This window comes from Phyllostomus discolor, chromosome 3 (genome assembly GCF_004126475.2).
Source record: "Phyllostomus discolor isolate MPI-MPIP mPhyDis1 chromosome 3, mPhyDis1.pri.v3, whole genome shotgun sequence".
Lineage (NCBI taxonomy): Eukaryota > Metazoa > Chordata > Mammalia > Chiroptera > Phyllostomidae > Phyllostomus > Phyllostomus discolor.
The window spans coordinates 92,741,997-92,766,575 of NC_040905.2; the positions used below are offsets into that span (position 1 = coordinate 92,741,997).

The window sequence follows — 24,579 nt, forward strand, 5'->3', positions numbered from 1 at the left end:
ACGGAAACAAGATTTTGGTCTAACTAAATAGGCAGCCCCCATGTGACAGGGACCTAAGGTATAGAATATAGATAAAAGGAAGTATCTTAAAACCACCACAACTGGCCTGCAATACGAACAGAAACAGAGATTACAATTTGCTCCTCCTACTCTGACCTAGCTACTTGAGTACCTAGGTCTCTGAACACAGATTTCTAACATGAGGAAATGACTTCCCAGGGGTCTTAACTGTATAGGGTGATTTAAGTTTTGACTCACTTTGTGGATAATTTCAGTTGTTTTCTGAATCATAAAAATGCATGTCTATCTAGCCACAAAACTGAATTACAAATTTAACTGCTAGAGAACCTAAAAGACTTGTGTATAATAAAATAGTCACACAGGAAAACTAGCATCATACATACTAATATTTTCTCTCCTTCCTTCATCCTCTTTTACAATTGCCTCCTTCTTCTGATGCTCCTGAGCAATTTGGCTAGAATTCTCTTTGTCACTTGAAGGAGAATCACAAGCACCATCAGATTTCTTCTCAGTGGCCTCTTCATCTAATTTCTCCAAAGGATGAATCTTCACAATCCTCACCTTGAGCATTTTTTCCTTTCCAACCTACAAATACAGCAGTGAGATTCAGAGATAATAAATAAGAACTAGGAACCTAAAGATGATATTTAGAATATATTATCCTAGGTATTCCACCCCACTTAAAAATCCAATGAAACTCTAAAGTACCAAGTACAGTGATTTTTCTAATTTTATTTCTCAGACTTCTAGGTTTAAAATGACATATTTTATTCCCCATGCATTCATTTCTTTATTCTTTTTCTACAATAGCTAGGTACTTCTTTTTATTATTTTTCAATTACAGTTGACATTCAATATTGTATTAGTCTCAGGTGTATGGCATAGTTATTAAACATTACAAAGCAATCCCCTGATAAGTTCAGTACCCACATGACATCATAATAGGTATGACAATATTATTGCCTATTATTTCCTATACTTTACTTTATATCCCTGTGATTATTCTGTGTAACTGCCAACTGGTATTTTTTAATCCCTTTACCTTTTTCACCCAGTAAAATATGACATCTTAAAAAATAAAATGCACACAATCTAGTTTATAATTCGTGTATCAATGTACTTAAGCCCAAGGGCAATCACTGCACAAACCACAAATATGTGTAATTACTATCTAAGAATTTCCATTTTATAAAAAATCAACTACACATATGGATATACAACTATTCCAGAACCACCTACTGAAAAGAACTGTTTTCTTAACTTACTTACCTTTCCACCTCTATCAAAATTCAAAACAATTTCACGCTTTTTTTTTTTTTACTTTAGAGAGAGGGAGGAAGAGAGAGACAGAAAGAGAAAAGAAACGATCTGTTGTTCTTCTAATTTATGCATTCATTGGTTGATTCTTATATGTGCCCTGACTGGGGATTGAACCCACAAGCCTGGAGTATCAGACCAACATTCTACACAATTGAGCTACCTGGCCAGAGCCCACACAGTCATAATATGTTAAAATTTACACACTCAAAATCAGACCATTATTAGCCCTCTAATTTTGTTGTTCTTCTGCAAAGTTGTTTTGGCTACATTTTTTGTTTTTCCAAATGAATTTTACAATCAACCTGGCAATTCCTACCCCCCGCCCCCAAAAAAAGCTACTGGGATTTTATTGCAATTATGTTGAATCTATACACCAATTTTAGAAAAATTGACATGTTAACAATATTATGTTTTCTGCCCTGGTTGGTATAGCTCAGTGGATTGAGTGCCTGCTTGCAAACCAAAGGGTTGCCAGTTTGACTCCCAGTGAAGGCACAAGCCTGGGTTGCGGGTCAGGTCCCCAGTAGGAGGTGCTCAAGAGGCAACCATACGTTGATGTTTATTGCTCTTTTTCCCCTCTTCCCCTCTTTCTAAAGATAAATAAAATCTGTAAAAAAAAAATACTAAGTTTTCTGATGCATAAACAAGAACTACTTCTCCATCATTTAAGTTCTTTCTCTTGGCGATGTTTAATAATTTTTATATGTAGAGGTCACATATATCTTTTGTCAGGTTTACTCCTACAGTACTTCTTTTTTTAATCCTTGCCAGAGGACATTTTTTCATTACTTTTACAGCAAGAGGAAAGGAGAAAGAGAAAGATCAATGCAAGAGAGAAGCATTGGTTGGTGACCTCCCATATGTGCCTGGACAGGGGATCAAATCTGCAACCTGGGCATGTGCCCTGACCAGGAATTAAACCCACAACCTTCTGGTTACAGGATGACATTCCAATCAACTGAGTCACACTAGCCAGGGTATATCACATTTTTAAAAAAGATTTTATTTATTTATTTTTAGACAGAGGGGAAGAGTGGGAGAAAGAGAAAGAAACATCAATGTTTGGTTGCCTCTCATGTGCCCCCCTACTGGAGACCTGGCCCACAACCCAGGCATGTGCCCTACACTGGGAATCAAACCAGTGACCCTTTGGTTCACAGGCCAGCACTCAATCCACTGAGCCACACCAGCCGAGACATGCGTTTGATATTTCTGATGTTAAATAGTTCTGATTTTTAAAATTCAACATCGAGTTGTTTGTTGCTAACACATAGAAATAAATACAAATTGGTCTTTGTGTGCTATCTTGTATCCTGCCACTTTGCTTAATTCACTGATTAGTTCTAGTAGCTTTTAAGGTAGATTCCATGAGATTTGCTACATAGACAATCATGTCTGCAATAAAGACGATTTTACTTATGCTGTTCTTTTCCAATTTGGGTTACATTTATTTCTTTTTCTAGACATACTACACTGGCTAGAACCTCCAATACGACTTTATTTAAAGCACACATTCAGTATTTTACCATTAGGTATGATGCTAATTCTAGGTAACTCTGTAAATATCCTGTCAGGTTGAAGAAGTTACTTTCTATTTTTGTAGTTTTAATAGAAATTGATGTCGGCCCCGCCTGGTGTGGCTCAGTGGATTGCGTGCCAGCCTGTGGACCAAAAGGTTGCCAGTTGGATTCCCAATAAGGGCACATGCCTGGGTTGCAGACCGAGTCCCCCAAGGGGGACACGTGAGAGGCAACCACACACTGATGTTTCTCTCTCTCTCTCTCCGTCCCCCCTCTCTAAAAATAAGTAAATAAAATCTTAAAAAAAAAAGGAATTAATGTCAAATTTTGTCAAATGCTTTTTGCTTATATAATTAAGACAATCATATGGTTCTCTTGTTTAGCAAAAAGAATTACAAATTAAAACAAGTGTCCATTCCTAGAATAAACCCTATTTAGTCCTAATATATTATCCTTTTAATACATTGTTAGATTTCATTTTCTAAAATTTTTATTAGACCTTTTCTATATCAATGTTCATGAGGGATTTTTCTGTGAACATAAATTTTGTTATCCTTAGACTGTAGTTTTTCCTTGTAATGTGTTTATGTGGTTCATGCTGATCTAATCTCATAAAATGAGTACGAAAGAATTCCCTCATCTTCTGTTTTCTGAAAAAGTTTGTGTAGAATTGGTATTCTTTCTTTCTTAAATGTTTGGTAGAATTCACCAGTGAAGACACCTGGGCCTGCAGTTATCTTTGTAGGACAAATTTAACTACAAATTCAATTTAATAGATATAGGGATATTAGGGTTTCTACTTCTTCTTGAGAAGGTTTTGGTTATTCTTATCTTTCAAGGAATTTGTCCATTTCATTTGTTGTCATTAAATTTACTGTCATAAAAGTATTCATACTATTCACTTATTATCCTACAAATATGTGTAGACTATGTAGTGATATCACCTAATTCTTCATATTGGTTCACTTGTGTCTTCTTTTTTCTGAGTTTACCCAGAGGTTTATCAATTTTCTTAATTTTCAAATTGCCACCTCTCAGTTCCATTGATTTTTCTTAGTTTTCCTGTTTTCTTTTTTATTGATTTCTACTCTGATATTTATTAATTCATTTTTCTTCTGTTTCCTTGGGATTTAATTTGCTCTTCTTTTTCTTAGCTTTTTTTCTTTTAATTTCTAAATTTATTCTTTTATTTTTATTTAAGTACAGTTAGTTTCCAATCCTATATTGGTTATATTAGTTTCAAATGGGTAATACAGTGATCATCCCACCAGTTCCAGCAATCATCTGTCACCATGCAAAATCATCACAATATTATCAACTATATTTCCCCTTGCCCCCTTCACCGACTCCCCCCACTCCCCCTCCTCTCTAGCAACCATCCCTTTGGCCTCTGTTTCTATGAGTCTGTTTTTGTTGTGTTCATTTGTTCGTTTTGTCTTGCTTTTAGATACCACATATAAGTAAAACTACACAGTATTTGTCTTTCATAAGTATATGACTTATTTGTAATACTCTCTAAATCCATCCATATTGTCACTTTTTTCTTAGTTTTTAAGATAGAAGTCAAAGTCAATGATTCGGGGCCTTACTTTATTTTCCAACAGAGTGTTTCATGCTATGCATTTCTCTTAAGCACTACTGTAAGCAAGATCTCGCAAATTATAGTATGTTTTCATTTTCAGCCCTGACAGTGTGGTTCAGTTGGTTGGGTGTCATTTTCTGTTCAAAACATTTTCTAATTTTCTTTTTGCTTTCTTCTTTAATCTATGAGTAAGTTAAAAATGTGTTCCTTAGCCCTGGCTGGCGTAGCTCAGTGGATTGAGCACGGGCTGTGAACCAAAGTGTCGCAGGTTCGATTCCCAATCAGGGCACATGCCTGGGTTGTGGGCTAGCTCCCTGGTGGGGGGCGTGCGAGAGGCAACCACACATTAATGTTTCTCTCCCTCTCTCCTTCCTGTCCCCTCTGTCTAAAAATAAATAAATAAAATCTTAAAAAAATAAACTCAGTTCAATCACACAAAGAAAAAAGTCTGAATCCTTGTCCCACCACTTACTGGCTATTGCTGGGCTACCTAAGCCATTCCCTCTCTTGCAAGCCTGCCTCATTCATTTTGAGGCTTTAAAAAAGGGCAGTGTCAACTTGCTTAGCCCCCTTGCAGTCAAGAGTGTCAATGTGAGCCATGATGTAGCCAATAACATGTAAAGATAAACAGGGGTGGGGAGACATATGCTTCTGGTAAAAACTTTCCCATAATGCTTTGATAATCATTTCCTGAGTACAGCTACAGTTTCACAACCAAGAGGCAACAATGCTAAAGACAAAATCCAACACTCTTAAGAACAGAGATGAAAAGCAGAGAGACACTAAATATCTAGGTTCTTCACAAAATTATTGAGCCTGTGTACCAAATTTGGAATTGCCTTCCTCTAAAGCTTTTTATGTGAGATTATCAAGTGTCTTCATTGCTTGAACTGATGCTACTCAAAGTGTTGTCTCCAGAATGTTAGCATCACCACTCCTTAAGAGTTGGTAGAACTGCCAATCTTCAGAACCTACCCTAAATCTTCTGAACCAAACTCTCGGGGGATAGGGTCCAAGAATGTATATTCGAAAGTTCTCCAAATATTTTTTTTAAGGGGGAATGATAGAGGATTGATAGACCAGGCTGATAAGAATTTGTCCCTTTTCCAAAGCTGAGGGTTAACTGGACCCACAAGATGGCACCTGACATGAGGCTTTATCATCTCCTTGCCTGAAGTCGTGGTTATATATTCGAACCTTTTGGACAAGGAATCATTCAAGGTCAATTAGCTGCTCCCTGTTGAGTTGAACCAGCTCTAACTTCCCAAGAAAGGCAGAACGGCCAGGTTGATGGGTTTTTAAGAAAAGCATCCTTATATTTACGTGTATCTCTCTTGATTTGTTTTTCTCTATCCTCATCTGTGTGTGTGTGTGTTTTCTTTTCTCTTTGTCTCGTTTTCATTTGGTGGGCTCATTATGACTGTATCCGTGCCCATGTGAATATGTCTATGTGAGATTCTTTGTCAACCTATCATAATAACAAACTTGTGAATAAAACTCTTATCCAAAACAGGAATACAGTACCCACCCTATTTCTTTTTTAAACTCATTTGCTTTACACTCTCCTTTTTAAAAATTTCCATCTCTCCCACCCTCCACCCTTTGGCAATCGTCAGCTTGATCTTTATATCAATGGGCCTGTTTCTGTGTTGTTGGTTAACTTATTTTGTCTTTTTCTAAGATTCCATATGTGAGATCGTACAGAATTTGTCTTTCTCTGACTTATTTCATTTAGCATAATAGCCTCCAGGTTCATCTAGGTAGTTGCAAATAGCAATATTTCATTTATTGCTGAATAATATTCTATTGTATATATTTACCACATCATCTTTACCCATTCATCTTTACCCTACTCTAGGTTGTTTCCCTATCATGGCTATTACTGGTAATGCTGCCTTTTTAGTTTGATGTAGCCCCGCTTGTTTATTTTTTCTTTTATTTCCCTCATTTGAGAAAACATATCTAAAAAGATATTGCAAAGACTCATGCCAAAGACTTTACTGCCTATGTTTTCATCTAGGAGTTTTATGGATTCAGGTCTAACATTCAAGTCTCTAATCTATTTTGAGTTTATTTTTGTATATGGTATAAGAAAGTGGTCCAATTTCATTTTTTTGCATGTATCTGTCAAGTTTTGCCAATACCACTTGCTGGAGAAACTGTCTTTATCCCACTGTATATCCTGGCCTCCTCTGTCGTAGATTCACTGACTGTGTAAATGAGGATTTATTTCTGGGCTCTCTATTACATCTCATTGATTTACATATGTTTTTATGCCAGTACCATACTATTTTGATTATACTACAAAATTATAGCTTTATATACAGTTTGATATCATCAGGGTGCACGATACCTCCCACTTTGTTTTATTCTAACATTTCTTTGGCTATTTGGAGTCTCTTACGGTTCCATATAAATTTCAGGATTAGTTGTTCTGATTCCAAGAAGAATGACACTGGTATTTTACTAAGGATTACACTGAATCTGTATATTACTTTAGATAGTAAGGACATTTTAACAATGTTAATCATTCCAATCCATGAGCAAGGTATATTCTTCCATTTTTATCTTCTTAACTTCTTTTGTCAATGTCATAGTTTTCAGGATACAAGTTTTTCATCATTTTGGTTAAATTTCTTCCTAGCATTTTATACTTCCTGATGTAATTGTAAGTGACATTTTTCTTAATTTCTTCTTGCCCTGGCTGGTGTGGCTCAATATACTGAGTGTTGGCCTACAAACAGTAAGGTCACCAGTTCGATTCCCAGTCAGGGCACATGCCTGGGGTGTGGGTGAGGTCCCTGGTTGGGGGCGTGCAAGAGGCAACAGATGGATGTTTCTCTCTCACCCATCGATGTTTCTCTCCCTTTCTCCTTCCCTTCCCCTCTCTAAAAGTAAATAAAATCTAAAAAATTTTTTCCCTCTGATTGTTCATTATTGCTGTGTAGAAATGTAAAGTTTTCTATAGACTGATTCTGTATCCTGAAACTTTACTGAAATCATTAATTCTAATAGTTCTCTGATGGAATCTTTAGGGTTTTCCATACATAGTATCATGTCATCTGAAAGTAATGAGAGTTTTACTTTTTCCTTTCTAATCTAGATGAATTTTACTTCTTTGTCTTGTTTGACTGCTATGGCTAGGATTTCTACTTCTGCATTTGACTATAAATGATAAAACTGGGCATCCTTGCCCTGTTCCTGATTTTAGAGGGAAAACTTTCAGCTTTTCACCATTGAGTATGATAGCTATGGGATTTGCCACATACAGCCTTTTTTATGTTGAGATGTTCCTTCTATAACCACTTTGTTGAGAGTTTTTACCATGAAAGTATGTTGAATTCCGTCAAATGCTTTTTCCTACTAAGATCATTATGGTTTTTAACCTTTATTTTGTTGTGATGTATTACAATGATTGATTGGTTAATGTTGAACCATCTTTGCATCCCTGGGAAGAATCCCAATTGGTCACAATGTATACTCCTTTTAATATATTGTCGAGTCCAGTTTGCTAATATTTTGTTCAAATTTTTTGCATATATATTCATCAAGTATATTTGCCTGTAATTTTCTTTTTTGTGTAATGTCTTTATCGGGTTTTGGTATCAGGGTAATGATGGCTTCATAAAATGATGGCTTCCTCTTCAGTTTTTTAAAATAGTTTAAGGATAATTGGTTTTATTTAGGCTGAAGTTTGAAAAGTACTGGCCACTGTCAGATATTTCATTACATTCAGCTAAAATCACCCATAATTTATATAACAATGTAAACAATCTATTTAAATATCTGAGCCAGTTTACAACCCCAACATGTCTATGCAGACTCTGCAGGATATTATATAAAACGACTAGCCCACTATTCTAAACTTGGCCCCTTATGCTGATATTAAATAGAGAAGACTTCATATAACACAAGTTTATACACACAGAAATGCATTCTGTAATCTACATCAGAAGCTCCAATCTTGACATATGGTGAGTCAAATCACATTTAAAAAAGAAAAAAAAAAAGACACTTACCTCAAAGTCACACTCTTCTCCCACAGCGTATTTGGTCATGATCTCCAACCAAGCAGTATCTACTAACTTCTCTAAGGAGGCTGTGTTATGGTGAACCATTTCTAGAACAAGTTTCTCATACCAGGCAGGAAACTCTTCCTTCAAACTAAACAAATACATTATTAATTACTGAAAAAATGCAGAAAAACCTACTGAGTTTTAATTCAGGTCCATTTGAATGGTTCTTTAGCAAATATATGCAAGGCACTAGTGAATACAAAGATTAAAAACTACATGATACAAAGGAAAAAGAAGGAACTTAAAACTAGCTTTGTCAACCCTGGCTGGTGTGACACAGTGGAATGAGTGCTGACCTGTGAACTAAAGGGTCACCAGTTCAAATCCCCGTTTAGGGCACATGCCTGGGTTGCAGGCGGGTCCCCAGTGCGGGGCTCGCAAAAGGCAACCACGCATTGATGTTTCTCTCCCTTTCCCCCTGCCTTCTCCTCTCTAAAAATAAATAAATAAAACCTTTTAAAAAATAGCTTTGTCAGACTGACCTATCCAGGTTAATTTTCTCATCTATACAGTAAAAATAATAGGCACATCATTAGTAAGGTTGGTCATTTTCCCAGTAGTTTGTTTTTCAGTAGACTTCCCTTTGTAGGTACAAATTATTTTATTCATTGCCTTTTCCCATTTTTTCAGTTAGGACACCATAACGATTGTTATTTATATTATGTCTGAATCAATAACATGTTTTCATATGCATTTGTTTATTTAGTTCTCCTAATACCTCACGAGATTTCTAGAATTTTCATTTTATAAGGAAAATAAATCAGGAAGGGTTAACATGTTAGAACCATGACTTGAACTCCAAAGCCCTTGCAAAGTAAAACCATGATGTGCTACTTTTCACTTAATAAGCTAACAAAAAAGAATTTTAATTATCGTTCCCAATATGGGCAAATAAATAGTGTAAAGTAACACTCATACACTGCTGATAGCCTATGTTTCAACTCTTTTGGAAAGCAATTTGACAATTATCAAAACCATTACATCATGTGCACACAAATATATTTATTTCTGGATTCTTGATGGTAGCAGAAAATAGGAAGCAAACTTAATGGATAGTAGTTAGATTCCAATTCTAGCCAGTTTAGTATCTGGGTTGTTTTTTTTTTTATAATTTAATCTTTATTGTATTTTTTTCCCATTACTGTTTAGTTGCCTTATACCTCCCCCTTTCCCCACAGACTTTAATATCTGTGCTGTGGGCAAAGGGGAAAAAGAGGCATGAGAACATTCAGGCAAATGCAAGTATTAGTTTATTTTCACATTCCAATATTCTCAGTCATTCTCTCCTGTTCGTAACTACAAATGTTGCACCAAATGACTGCTAGACTTAAAATCTCTTATAATACTTCCTTACAATTATTTAACCCACCATTATCTGCTATTCCCCAATCACAACCAGTAAGATTCTAGTTTCCCTGCCTTCACCTGCTTTATTCTCTCCCTGCTGTCCTGCCTCTCAGCTTAATCATCCTTCCCAGATGTCCTCAGACTTCCTCAATTTCATGAGACCCTTTCTGGCCCCTATAACTCCAGTCTCTTGCCATTAAGTCTCCCAGTCACTTGACTTAAAACTTCACTGGCTGTGGTTATCTCTGAGAAGTAAAGTTGGACAATGATGTTCAGATTCTGTTACTAACTGTATTACTTACATTCTCATAATAAGTATGCATTCCTTTTATAATAAGAAAAAAGTTTTCTATTTTAAATAAGTTGTAAAACCTGTATTTTTCAGTAACTATTCCCACCACCCACTATATTCTATGAGCTATCAAATCACATAAAACATTCCCCAATTGTGTTCTTCAGAACTTCCTTCTGATGTTACCAGTTCTAAGGTTAAGTCTGAAATCCATAAGATTAAATCAAACTAAAGTTTCTGTACTACAGGCCTTCTGAAAACTATCTTATACACTAATGTGTATTAAGAACAAAGTATGCAGCGGTTTTCCAAAGTTACAGCCAAAAACGACCCTTCTTTCAGGAAGAATTAGAGAAACCACCTCATTCTTTCTATTCTCAATAATATCATGATACTATCCTGGCTAGCCTACATAGACTTCATACCTGTCTCTTCCTCCTCTAACTCATCCTACAAACTGCTTCTGGATTAATCTTCTTAAAGCCCAACCTCAATAATCCAAACTGTCATTTGTACTTCTGTTCAAAATTATTGCTGTCCTCACACTATTCAATGAATTAAATACAAATGTCCCATCTTGCTTCTATAATTTGGCAAAAACTATCCTTCCAATGTCACCATCTTCAAAAAGTCCCACAAAGCTTTCCCTAACAACTCCAATTAGTCTCTTTTTTGTCCCAAAAACACATGCAAAGAAAGTAGTATTCTCTATTTGCAAAAAGCAAATAGTGCTTATGTAGTGCAGAGGATTGTGCCTAGGCACTGTAACCAATTCAACAAAAAGTAAAATATGAGAGCTGCCCTCAAGAAGTTTAGAGGGCTACTATAGGAGGCAACAACCCATGGGCCAAATCCAGCTTATCAGTTTTTGTAAATAAAATTTTATTGTAACAATCATTCTCATTCATTTATGTATTATTATCTGTGGCTGTTTTCACTGAATAACCTCAGAATTCAATAGCTGAAACAAAGACCATATGGCCCACAAACCCTAAAACATCTACTACCTGTCATTTTACAGGAAAGGGTGGCCAGCCCCTGGTCTAGTACACTAAAAAATACATAAACATAAATAACACTAATCTAAAACAGAATGAAGTGACCCAAGAAAAGAAGAAACAGGCACCAGGTTAACAAGCTTGACTAATTATTAGTCTGTGCTGTAGCCATAACTAGAACCAAAACCTCAACTAAACCCGGTGTTATTACACAAGCAGAAAAGCAGAATTATATGCTCTCTGCCTATCTGCTATCAAGACAAGTTAATGAGAAGTCCACAGAAAAAGAGTCTATTACAAATTCCCAAAAGAGTAATTTATCATCCGTATTTTCTACTTATCTTTCACACGTTTCTACTGCCCAAATTCCAAGTGTTTTCTTTGAGATAACACCTAGACAAGCAGGCACTCTGAATATAGACAGTATTTTTTAAGACTCCTCATTCAACAACCCCATTTAGATAAATGATCTTGGAACTCTGTATTTATTTTTGATAACTGCTGTAAATACTACCAAATTCCAAATGACCACAAAATTAAGAAAAACTTTCCCTGGCTGGGGTAGCTCAGTGGATTGAGCGCGGGCTGGGAACCAAAGTGTCCCAGGTTCGATTCCCAGCCAGGGTACATTCCTGGGTTGCAGGCCATAACCCCCAGCAACCACACATTGATGTTTCTCTTTCCCTCTCCCTCTCTCCCCCACCTTCCCTAAAAATAAATAAAATCTTAAAAAAAAAAAAAAAGAAAAACTTTCCACTTATTCACACCTCCACGTTACTTCTAGATCGTATTCATTTCTGTTGCTTAGAACCACATTTTCAAAATATTTACAAGATAAAGGTATAGAACAAGAACACTCAAAAGCCTGGTAAATACCTACATAAGTATACACACAACTACATATTCCACTCTTTATTACTAGCAAAATTCCACTAGGCAAGGGCACTTAAACAACAATACAGTATACTAATGTAATGTATTCCAGTTTATGCCCCATAAGTTTTAATACAAACATTGCTTTATAGTTAGTATCCCCCCTTTCCTAATAATGTGAAGATGGTGCTAGAATAGCAAAGTTTATCTTACTTACAGTTCAGCAACTTCCTGTTCCTCCTCCCAGGCCTCTTTGTGTGTTAGCTGACTGCTTCCAGTACTCTTACACGTCCAAATGCGCTCACTGTACCTTTCCAAGCGGGCTTCATATTCTCTGTTAGCAGTGGCTCAGGAAAACAATATTCAAGCAACAGAGACAACTAATCCACACCCAAAAACTATTTACCATATATAGAAAAAAACCCATAGCATTCTTTCTATGACATACAGCATGAGAAGATAAAACTGAAGTCAGTTTTCAATTGGTAAATCCAAACAAGATGAATAAGACTAAAGTATGGTCAGAACAGTTTGTCACATTTTACAAATAAAACAGTAATATCTTTAGCCCTGGCTGGGTAGCTCAGTTGGTTAAAGAGTCATTCTGATACGCCAAGGTTGCAGATTTGATCCCTGGTCTGAGCACAAACAAGAATCAACCAATGAATACAAAAATAAGTAGGCCTTGACCAGTGTAGCACAGATGGTCGGGTGATGTCCTACAAAGCAAAAGGTTACCAGTTGGATTTCCGTTCAGGGCACATGCCTGGGTTGCAGCTTGGTCCGTCAGAACTACTGACCCATGTTTCTTTCTCACATCCATGTTTCTCTCCCTCCCTCTTGCCTCTCCTCTCTCTAAAAAAAATAAATAAAATCCTAAAAAATAAGTGGGACAACAAATCAATTTTTTTCTCTCCAAAATCAATTATTTCTTTTTCACTTCCGTAAAGATGGAGGCATAGGTGGACGCACCATACCTCCACGCACAACCAAGATTGGAACAACAACAATTTAGAGGCAGAATAACACCCAGAACTGACAGAAAATTTATCTGAGTGGAAGTCGGACAGCCAAGAAGTTGAAGTAGACCCGTTTATCCAGACCAGTAGGAGGGGTGGAGACAAGCAGACGGGCATGGGTCACAGCGCAGAGAACAGGGAGAATTGGGCGTATAAGGCTACCGAGAGCACATAAGGCATCTGGGGCGTGCAAGATCGCAGCGGGCGGACCCTGAGTATGCAAGCAGGAGCTGGCAGACCCAGTGAGGTGGCGATTGTGGAGCAGGGCAGAGCGAGTAACCAAGGATCCCAGGGAAGGGACTGAGGTCCCAGGAAAACGGAGTTACTGCCACTGTTCCCTCTTGACCCCACCCTCACATACGTCACAATCTAGCGACTACAGTGCCCACCTAAGGCTCCGCTCCTCACCGTAACAGGAGCAACCAGATAAAAAAAAGAGAGAGAGAGAGATATGGCTCAAACAGAAGCACAAATCAGTGTCCCAGAACTCATCCTTTTGAGCGACCGAGAGATAGCTAACCTATCAGATGCTCAGTTCAAAACACTGGTGATCAGGAAGCTCACAGAATTGATTGATTTTGGGCGCAAATTAGATGAACAAATGCAGGTTACCATTGAAGAAATGAAAGAAAATGCACAGGGAACCAACAGTGATGGGAAAGAAACTGGGACTCAAAACAATAGAGTGGACCAGAAAGAAGAAAGAACCAAATAGGAAAGAATGGAGAAATAAGAATTCAAAAAAATGAGGAGAGGCTTAGGAACCTCCAGGACATCTTTAAACATTCCGACATCCGAATTATAGGGGTACCAGAAGGGGAAGAGGTAGAGCAACAGATTGAAAACGTATTTGAACAAATAATAAAGGAGAACTTCCCCATTCTGGCAAAGGAAATAGACTTCCAGGAAGTCCAGGAAGCTCAGAGAGTCCCAAAGAAGTTGGACCCAAGGAGGACCACACCAAGGCACATCATAATTACATTAGCCAAGGTAAAAATGATGAAGAGAATCCTAGAAGCAGCAAGAGATAAGGGGACAGTAACCTACAAAGGAGTTCCCATCAGACTGTCAGCTGATTTCTTAAAAGAGACCTTAGAGGCAAGAAGGGGCTGGAAAGAAGTATTCCAAGTCATGAAAGACAAGGACCTAGATCCCAGATTACTCTATCCAGCAAAGCTTTCATTTAGAATGGAAGGGCAGATAAAGTGCTTCTCAGATAAGGTCAAGTTAAAGGAGTTCATCATCACCAAGCCCTTATTTTATGAAATGTTGAAGGGACTTATCTAAGAAAAAAAGATAAAAAAAAAACACGTATAGTAAAAGGACAGCAAACTCATAATTATGAACAACCACACCAAAAGAAACTAAGCAAACAACTAGAACAGGAACAGAACCCCAGAAATGGAGATCACATGGAAGGTTAGCAACAGGAGAGTGGGAGGAGGAGAGAGGGGGGAAAAGGTACAGAGAATAAGTAGCATAGATTGTAGTAGGAAATAGGGGGAGGGTAAGAATAGTATGAGAAATGTGGAAGCTGAAGAACTTATGACACATGGACATGAACTAAAGGGGGGGGGAGTGAGTGGAAGAAGGTATACAGGGTGGAGGGGAGTGAAGGGGGGAATAGGACAACTGTAATAGCATAATCAATAAAATATATTTTTAAAATAAAATAAAATAAAATAAAAGATTTTTTTAAATAAATTAAAAATGTTAACACTTTATAGTACAAATGTGAGTTCTTCAATTCATCCAAATTTCATTTCATGAGACTCACACAGTACTAAAAATTCATAAGAAAAAATAAAGGCAAAATGAGACAAAGTCATTAAGAAGTAAGAATTTAAGGTACATGGAATTATTACACAATGGTCACCAAGATGGTCACCAAGTTTAAGAATTATTTCCACAGTAAGATGAGACTGACTAGACCAGTGTCAGAGGCCATCTGAAATAACCTGTGTATCTGCTAATGATCCACTTACTAAGTCTTCTAGTCTACCTTTTGGAACACCTGTTGATTCTTAGGATTTAAAAAACTCCATAAAGTCCTAAAAATAATTCTGATATAATATTTATCCAGTTTTATGTTGTCTACAATAGCAATACATTCACAAGTCATTTACCAGTCATTGTTCAGTCATCATGAGAGATGGAAGAGGACCTGTAAGTTAGTGCCATACACATGGTAACTTTGTACAACATCCCAACTGAAATTCACTATCAGCCAGCCACATTTAAATTCAAATGATAATTAGCTAATACACTTTTATGCACAACAGATGCTATGCAAGAAAATAAACTGACACCACAACTAAAGAATTAGCTGCCCATCTCTACTTTCCAAATGACTATTTTATAGTGGTTGAAATGAAAGTATTTAAACAGCTCCCTCTGTAATATTACCTCACAAATAAACAAGTAATTCCTGTAAAATTTTATTCATTTACTTTTAGAAAGAGGGAAGGGAGGGAGAAGGGAGAGAAACACTGACATGAGAGAGAAACACTGATGGGCTGCTTTTCATACATGTGCTGACCCGAAACGGAACCAGCAACTCAGGCACGTGCCCTGACCTGGGATTGAACCAGGCACCTTTTGCTTTGCAGGACAAGCACCCAACCAGCTGACCTATACCCATCAGGACAGTAGTTCCTTTTTAATATATTAAGATTCTTGGTTTTCCAGGGTTATGATCAATACAAAGACAATTAACAGGGACAAATCCAGAGGTAATCCAAAATAGCCATTTTAGCCAATAGTAAAAAAACACCTTCTCTCACATCCTTTTCCGGATCTGACAGAAACAAAGCAACAAGTCTATTTTCCTCACTGGGGTTGGCGTTAATATTTAAAGAATTAAACAAAATACAGAAAAAGTAAAAACCAGAAGTCAGACTTCCATACAAAGTTACATAAATCCAATCATTGAAAATTTATAAAAACCTGTGTTAGTTCCCTTAACTGTTTGCTTTCAGTTTCAACTATCCTGTCAAATGTGGTTCAAACATATTAAATAGGAAATTCCAGAAATAAACAATTTATAAGTTTTAAATCTTGTGCCATCCCACTCCCTGAATCACCCTTTTGTCCAGTGTATTCAGGCACAATTATCACTTAGTAGCCATCTCTGTTACCGGATGGACCATCATGGTTATTGCTGTGCTTGTGTTCAAATAACTTTTGTTTTACTTAATAATGGCCTTCAAGTACAAGAGAAATATTGCTGGCAATTCAGTGCCAAAGAGAAGCTCTAAACTTTATCAGAGGTATATATGTAAAGAACAAAACATAGCATACGAGAGATCTGTCCAGAAGGTATTCAGCCACATATGAAAAAGAGAGAGACATTTACTGAAGATACAAGATACACTGTACACAGCACAATGACAAAGGGGCCTCAGTCCCCTTCAAAGTAGGCACCCTGGGATCTCATACAGTTCTCCCAGTCACCATCAGCTGCCTCATGTATTTTTCTGAACCTCATCGATGCTCTGAAATCTCTTCCTTTTCAAAGGTGATTTTAGTTTTGGGAAAATCCAGAAGTCACAGGATGTCAAATCTGGGCTGTAACGGAGCTGAGTCACCTGGATGATTTTGATGCTTTACAAAAAAACTCTGCACGAGATGTTATGCATGAGGAGTTTGTTGTTGTGATGAGGCTGCCAATCACCAGTTGCCCATAGCTGCTGGTGGGCAACTAAATCATCCCAATGGTTTCCACAGAGGAAGTTCAAGCTTAACACAAAACTTGATTCGAGGCTCTACTCATTCAGTCATTTTGAATGAGATGACCACACAGTACACATGCTTACTCAATGGCATCTACACCCCCAACTGACAAGTTGTCATGGTTCACACATGCACACTCCAGCCCACTGTCCTTGGCTACCAGGTTACATAGATGGCACAAAAACTGTTCTCATTATATTAACAATGGCTGGACTTTTCCTGGACAGTCCTCATTTGGTACTGTTTCAGTATTTCAATACTGTTTCAAGGCATCCACTTGGGGTCTTGGAACTAATTCCCTATGGAAAGGTGGGACTACAGTATAGAGAAAAATAGCAATAGCATGGCTCCTATTATCATAACTAATTAATCAACAAGATGAATTTGTTTTGTTTTATTTGCCTTTTTGCACTGGGGGAAGGGAGGTCAAGAAAACCAGTAAGTACATTTATTTAAAATACAAAAAGCTTAACATTTTAATAGTCATTCAGTTTCATTGAAGAAACTCACTGAGTAACCAGAGAATGTAAATGATATTAGCAAATATATCCTAAACAAAGAACATTAAGTTTTTTTATTTGCTATTTTTAGAAGTACATGTGCCCAGTCCATTCACCTTGATCTAGACCCATATAGTCAATAACGTACTAGGATCACCTGGATGCCTCAGTGATATCTCAAACCCAACTTTTTCTAAACTAAATTCTTTTTAAAGACTTTTATCTATTTATTATTTTAGAGAGAAGGGAAGGGAGGAAGAGGACGAGAAACATCAATTGCCTCTCATACCTGCCCCAATCAGGGACCAAACCTGCAACCCAGACATTCACGCCACAGACCTTTCACTTTGCTGGCCAATGCCCCACCAACTGAGCCACACCAGCCAGGGCTAAATTTAATTATTTTTTAGAAAGATTTTATGTATTTATTTTAAAGAGACAGGAAGGGGGGGAGAGAGAGGGTGAGAAACATCTGATGTGTGAGAGAGATGTGTAAGAGATAACACTGACTGGTTGCCTCTCACATGCCCCCAACCGGGGACCTGGCCCACAACCCAGGCATGTGCCCTGACCAGGATCCAAACCAGCAACCTTTTGATTCACAGGCCCATCTTCAATCCACTGGGCCACACCAGCTAGGGCTAAGCTTAATTCTTATTAACTACACCTCCTTCTCCCAAACTGTGTTTCTTAATAGGTATTTTCAGTCTCACTGAATGACCCTATTGCCCAAATCTGAAATCAGAAAATCATCTTCCTTTTTTCAGTCCCTAACTGCAACCACTCACACATTTCTCAATTCACTCCTTTCTCTCCAACAACAGAGCCATTAACTAAACCCAGCCTCTCTGATACTCATCTCTTACCCAGCCAAAATACTTTAATTGGCCTCACTGGTAATCCTCTGGTCCTTTGTGCTTCTCACTATAACATCCTATTTTCTCAATCTTATTTGTTTGGTCCTTTGTGCTTCTCACCCTAACATCCATTTTTCTCAATTCTGTTTGTTTTTAAAACCATTTCTTCTTCTGATTACTTTATAAATCTCATCTGCCCTCAGGCTGCCTGAAATGCAAACATGTTCCCAAACAGGGAAGCAATCCCCACTCACAGTGTACTGAAAAGTCACTCCACCAAATAAGATTTTGTTGAGATATATTTGGTTATTTTCATTATTTTAAGGGAAAAAAATGGGGAACTTTTTTCATGCAGTACATATTTAAATACCAAATATTAATGATTTACGGTTTTCCAAACAATGAAAGTCCCTTCTACCCAGATACATATTTTTCCCACTCTCCTTTGAAAATCACTGTTATCAGTGTAGCAATCTTAGCCTGGCTGACCTCATCCATTTCCATTACATTACTGCAATCATAATCTAGACACTAATCACTTCTATCACCAGTTCAGTCTCCTCTCTCTAAATTCCAGGACCACAGACACACTAGTAATATAGACATCTCCATTTGGATATCCACAGCAACTCAATATAAGAACATCCAAACTAAACATTTCACTTCCTATCCCATCCTCCCCACTCCCAGCCAAAACAAGAAATAAACGCTTGCTCCTCTTCCAGAATTCTCTGTATCAGAGAATGACATCACTAACCAAGTAACAACCAAAATATTATCCTTGACTCCTTTCCAATCAATCACCAAATTCTGTCCAATCTATCTATAATGATTTATTTCTGATATTTATCTATTATACTTCTCCCTGCATCAAGGACTAGTAAATTTATTCAGACCACCATTATCTATTGGCTGGATTATCTAATGACCACCTCACAAATCTAGTGGTAGATCCATTCTCACCACTGCAACCACAGTGATCTTCCTAACCTTAGTAAACGCCTGCTTCTTTCCTGCTCAAAATTTTCAACAGCCTCCACTAAATTTAAAGTAACGTCCAAACTCTTCAACCTATCTTACAAGGACTGGTGTGATGCAACCCTTTTCTGTATCTCAGCACTAAGCAACTCCATTTCTATTCCCACTTCCTCACTCTAGTCATCTTTCAATTTTTTTTTAAATCAAGAAACTTTCAAATTCACAAACTCTTCTAAGAACATAGTCCTCTTTTATTCATCTAGCTAAATTCTAAATCATCCTTCAGATCTCAACTTAAAAGTGACTTTCCCCAAAATACGTCCCCTGAAACCCTGAAATATGGTAGATTGCATTCTTTCCAAATATTCACCTCCCTACCATCAGAGAATTTTGTATCTCCACCCACTGCCATGTGGTTCCCAATACCTCAGGTGAAGAGGAAAACTAGCCCTGGCCAGGTAGCTCAGTTAGTTGAAGCATCACCTACACACCAAAAGGCTGCAAGTTCAATCCCCAGTTGAGACACATATAGGTGGCAACCGATCAATGTTTCACTTTCACATCGATGTTTTTCTCTCTCTCCTTTCCTCTCTTTGTAAAAATCAGTAAGTATATCCTCCGGTGAGGAATTAACAGAAACAAGAAGTCCTGGTTCAGTTGGTTAAAGCATCCTCCCATAAACTGAAAGGTCACAGGTTCAATTCCCAGTCAAGGCACGTGCCTAGGTTGCAGGTTGGTCCAGTCACAGTATCTATGAGAGGCAGCCAATGTTTCTCTCCCTGGCATGAAAGTCTGTCTCTCTCTTTCCGTCCCCTTCCTCCCCTCTCTAGAACCAATGAGCATATACTCAGGTGAGAATAAAAAAAAAGGGAGAGAAAATTTCTCCTCCACATGGATGTTGGACTTGGCCACATAACTTGCTTTAACCAACAGATGTGAGCAGATGCAATAGATGCCATTTGCAGGAATAAGCTTAAAAAGCCATCAAGGTTTCCTCCAGCTATTTCTGCCAGTAGAAAGGCATATGCAGGCTGCAAACCAAAGCATGGCAGGTTCAGTTCCCAGTCAGGGCACATGCCTGGGTTGCAGGCCACAGCCCCCAGCAACCACACACTGATGTTTCTCTCTCCCTCTCTCTTTTTCTCCCTCCCTTCCCTCTCTAAAAATAAGTAAATAAAATCTTAAAAAAAAAAAAAAAAAAGGTACATGCAGACTGGGACTGCTCCTTCAGCCTGGGTACTGGAATAAGAAAAATGTGTCTCTCCTTTTTTTAACCCATTTACCTTTATTTCAAATGTGACCACAAGAAAACTTTTAATTCCATGTGGCTCACATTATATTTCTAATTGGACAACACTAAAAACCTAAGGTTTAGTCCCTGGCTGGCGTAGCTCAGTGGATTGAGCGCGGGCTGGGAACCAAAGTGTCCCAGGTTCGATTCCCAGTCAGGACACATGCCTGGGTTGCAGGCCATAACCCCCAGCAACCGCACATTGATGTTTCTCTCTCTCTCTCTCCCTCTCTCTCTCCCCCACCTTCCCTCTCTAAAAATAAATAAATAAAATCTTAAAAAAAAAAGATGAAAAAGTGTGATTTAAAAAAAAAAAAAAACCAAAAACCCTAAGGTTTAAATCTAGAAATGAATGCTCTCTGGCAATAACACAAAATTCTTAATTGATTAATCATCACAATTAGATTAAGTTCAAAAGTCTAAAACTGAAATTCCTATAACAACCTCTAACACTGGGTATTTTTAAGTTTATATAATTTTGTTCTGGTTATTACTTTAACTTATGTAAAAAGAAAGTGAGAGAATAAAATGAATATGAAAGTAGAAAAAGTTGACTAGAAGACTATTGAGTCAGCTGCCTCTAAATCCTATTTCAGATTTTAGGTTACCAAAATAAGCCATTCACTCTCAAATAACCACTCAGAGCAAGCGCCAATTGAGGTTTTTATGTTCCAGCGGCTGCTGCACATACATAATTGCAGAGAAAATGTCAAAGCAATTCTCCAAAGGTTGTATAAGCTGTAAATAAGACATTTTCAAGTTCTAGACTATCTCATTAAGCATCCACTTTTTCATGAGTTCAAGGGCTACCTCCTTACCACAATACACTGCACTTCTTTGTTCTTGTTAGCCTTGTAGGACTATTTCTTTTTCTTTTTTTTTAAGATTTTAATTATTTTTTTAGAGAGAAGGAAAGGGAGGGAGAAAAAGGAAGAGAAACAGCAATGTGTGGTTGCCTTTCATGCACCCCCAACTGAAGACCTGGCCTACAAGCCAGGCACGTTCAGAATGGAAATCAAACCAGCGATCTTTCAGGTCACAGGCCAGCACTCAGTCCACTGAGCCACACCAGCTAGGTCTGTTTCTTTCAATAAAGTACTTGACAGCTTAAAGGAAGTAGTCTGGAAAAATATGGAGGTTAAATAAGCGCAACTATAACCGCAAGAGTTCTAAGGGAGACAACAAAGCACCAACTAAGATTTGCTTTTTATCCTATTTTTCTCTCTTTGGACCAGTTAAGTTAAAAATAACTCTTATGGCCCTGGCTAGTGTGGCTCAGTGGATGGGTTGGGTTCTGTCTCTGGTAGGGGTGCATGCAAGAGACAACTAATCAATGTCTCTTTCTCACATCAGTGATTCTCTCCCTCATTTTCTCCCTCTCTCTCTCTAGAATCAATAAAAGAGAAAAAATTTAAAAAAAATAAAAAAGATTTGCTGGTGTGGCTCAGTAAACTGAGCACCCGTCTTTGGACCAAAGGGTCGCTAAATTCCCAGTCAGGGCACGTGCCTGGGTTGCGAGCCAAGTCATGGCCCCAGTAAGGGGTGCACAAGAGGCAACCACACATTGATGTTTCCCTCTCTCCTTCCATCTCTCTAAAAATAAATAAATAAAATATTTTGAAGAAAGAAAACATTCTGATAAAGTGAAATTTTCCAACTAAGATCTAGTGTCCTGCCTGTAGTACTACTTAGGGAGTAATGTAGCACAGATGCAAAGACACAGTACAATAAACATAGTCATCAATAATATATAATACCTAATCGTTAAATGTATGCATCATTTACAACTACCACTGTAAGTTTAATAAAGATGTACAATAATGCATTTAAGAACATACCAACACTCACAGCTTTAAGTCAATAAAAATCATATAAATATGTTATAGAATACACATGCAGTCAACAAGTAGTACTTAGGAGAAAACTAAAGTACCAATATGCATTAAAAACAACTGTAAATATAAATTAAGAACTAGAAATAACAGTATTTCAAAGGCAGCTATTCCCAACCACATACTTATTCTCTATAAAATCTGATTGCCTAATAAACAACTATGCCAACCTGCTAACCACACAATACAATTGTTTAAAAACCATCCTTAAAGTGCTTCTACTTATAGACATTCCCAAGTGAGCAATTTCCCCCCCAACATGTAATACAATTTAAGAATTCCCCTGTTTCAGGCTAGTGTGGTTTGGGTTGATTAACCACCAACCTGCAAACCTAAAGGCTACAGGTTCAGTTCCGGGTTGGGGCATATGGTCAGGGCACATGCCTGGGTTGTAGGCCAGGTCCCCAGATGGGGGCATTCTCGAGAGGCAACTGATCGAAGTTTCTCTCATATGTCAATGCTTCTCTCCCTCTTGCTTCCTCCCTCTAAAAACAAATAAATAAGGTCTTTTTTTTAAAAAAAGAATTCCTCTGTTAAAAGCATCCAACAAGTACTGGTATGGTAATTTTTTAATGTAGATTTCTATGAAATACATACCAGTTTATAAGTTTCAGGCTTCTACCCTGACCAGGTAGTTCAGTTGGTTAGTGTTATCCCAATATACCAAGGCTGTGGGTGGACTCTCCAGTCAGGGCACATACAAGAATCAACCAATGAGCCCTGGTCAGTGTGGCTCAGTGAATTTGAGTGCCAGCCTGTGAACCAAAAGGTTGTGTGCAGTTGCATGCATGGGAGAGGCAACTGATCAATGTTTCTCTCCCTCCCTCTCCCTCTCAATAAGTAAATAAATAAAATCTTTATTTTTAAAAATAAATAAACCTCATTTATTTATTTTTAGAGGGAGATGGAGAAAGAGAGGGAAACACTGTGTGGTTGCCTCTTCAGCGCCCCCTACTGGGGAACCTGGCTGGCATTCCAGGTGCATGTCCTGACTGGGAATCAAACCAGTGACCCTTTGGTTTGCAGGTCAGCACTCAATCCACTGAACCACACCATTCGGGGAAATAAATAAAATCTAAAAAAAAAAAAAAAAAAATCGCCCTGGCTGGCGTAGCTCAGTGGATTGAGCGTGGGCTGGGAACCAAAGTGTCCCAGGTTCGATTCCCAGCCAGGGCACATGCCTGGGTTGCAGGCCATAACCCCCAGCAACCGCACATTGATGTTTCTCTCTCTCTATCTCCCTCCCTTCCCTCTTTACAAATAAATAAATAAAATCTTAAAAAAAAATCAACCAATGAATGCATAAATACTAGAACAAAAATCTATGTTTCTCTATCCTCTTTAAAATCAATTTTTTAAAAAAGTTTCAGCTTTGTTTTCAATTGTCATCATTAAGAGGAACTCTTCATATATATCATTTTATTTCAATGATTTCAGTAAATGATATGAAAAAGCCTGTGCTGCCAGTTCTAAATTAGGTGGCTACTGCCATTTTTACATGGTTTTAGTACCTATTACAGACTTAGAATTTATCTTATACTCATATATATTTATATATACTGAAAAACTAACATTTGGTAATAGTTCAACTGCTCAAAAGATATCTGAAAGAGGTTTGAAAAGGATATGGCAGATTCTCACAAGTAATTCTTTACTCCACCAATGTTTGGAGTGTTATTTTTTTTTAAAGTAGGGCACCTTTAGAATAATGCTATATTTAGTAGAGCTAGAGTACTTCTCCAAAGCAATTCAAAAGTCCTAACAGCATAAAAAAAAGAACCAGACTACCACCCCACCTCACCCTTAAATGGACCTTATACCACAAACTGACATAAAAGTGACATCATTAAAAGGAAGGAATAGCATTCTGGTTTGGTTTGGTTTTTTAATTTCTATTCATTTATTTTTAGAGGGTAAGGGAGAAAGAGAAACACTGATGTGAGAAACATCAATGGTACACACTCCGACCAGACCAGGAATTGAACCTGCAATCTTGTGCTTTTCAGGATGACACCCTGAGCCACAACAGTCAAGGTTCATAGTTTTTTGGGTGTGGTTTTTTTTTTTAATTTACGTACAGGGATGAGGTAGGAAAAATACTGGATTCTACCCCTGACACTCATCATTTACACTGTGTCAACCTCAATTCTCTGGGATCACCTGGCACATCAGGCAGGAAAACCTGAACCTCTCCAAGACCCATTCAGCTCCAAGATGCTATAGTTATATTTTGAGAGCCTTCCTTTTTTTAAAGATTTTATTTATTTATTTTAGAGAGATG

At 37.6% G+C, this 24,579-nt stretch overlaps 1 protein-coding gene and 1 long non-coding RNA gene across 2 annotated transcripts in view; both read right to left on the reverse strand.

Moving 5' to 3' along the window:
- BAZ1B (bromodomain adjacent to zinc finger domain 1B) overlaps positions 1 to 24,579 on the reverse strand; it is a 77,806-nt gene that overhangs the window by 51,205 nt on the left and 2,022 nt on the right. Inside the window, exons 2-4 of the mRNA XM_028513880.2 lie at positions 12,247 to 12,363; positions 8,463 to 8,607; positions 405 to 606 (exon numbers count right to left, since the gene is read on the reverse strand). Coding sequence (XP_028369681.1) covers positions 405 to 606; positions 8,463 to 8,607; positions 12,247 to 12,363 — 464 coding nt within the window. The remainder of the gene's footprint in view (positions 1 to 404; positions 607 to 8,462; positions 8,608 to 12,246; positions 12,364 to 24,579) is intronic.
- Positions 9,141 to 12,240, reverse strand: LOC118499537. The gene is made up of 2 exons (XR_004902033.1): positions 11,935 to 12,240; positions 9,141 to 11,657 (listed from the first exon to the last, which is right to left on the reverse strand). It is a non-coding gene; the product is annotated as an uncharacterized LOC118499537 (long non-coding RNA).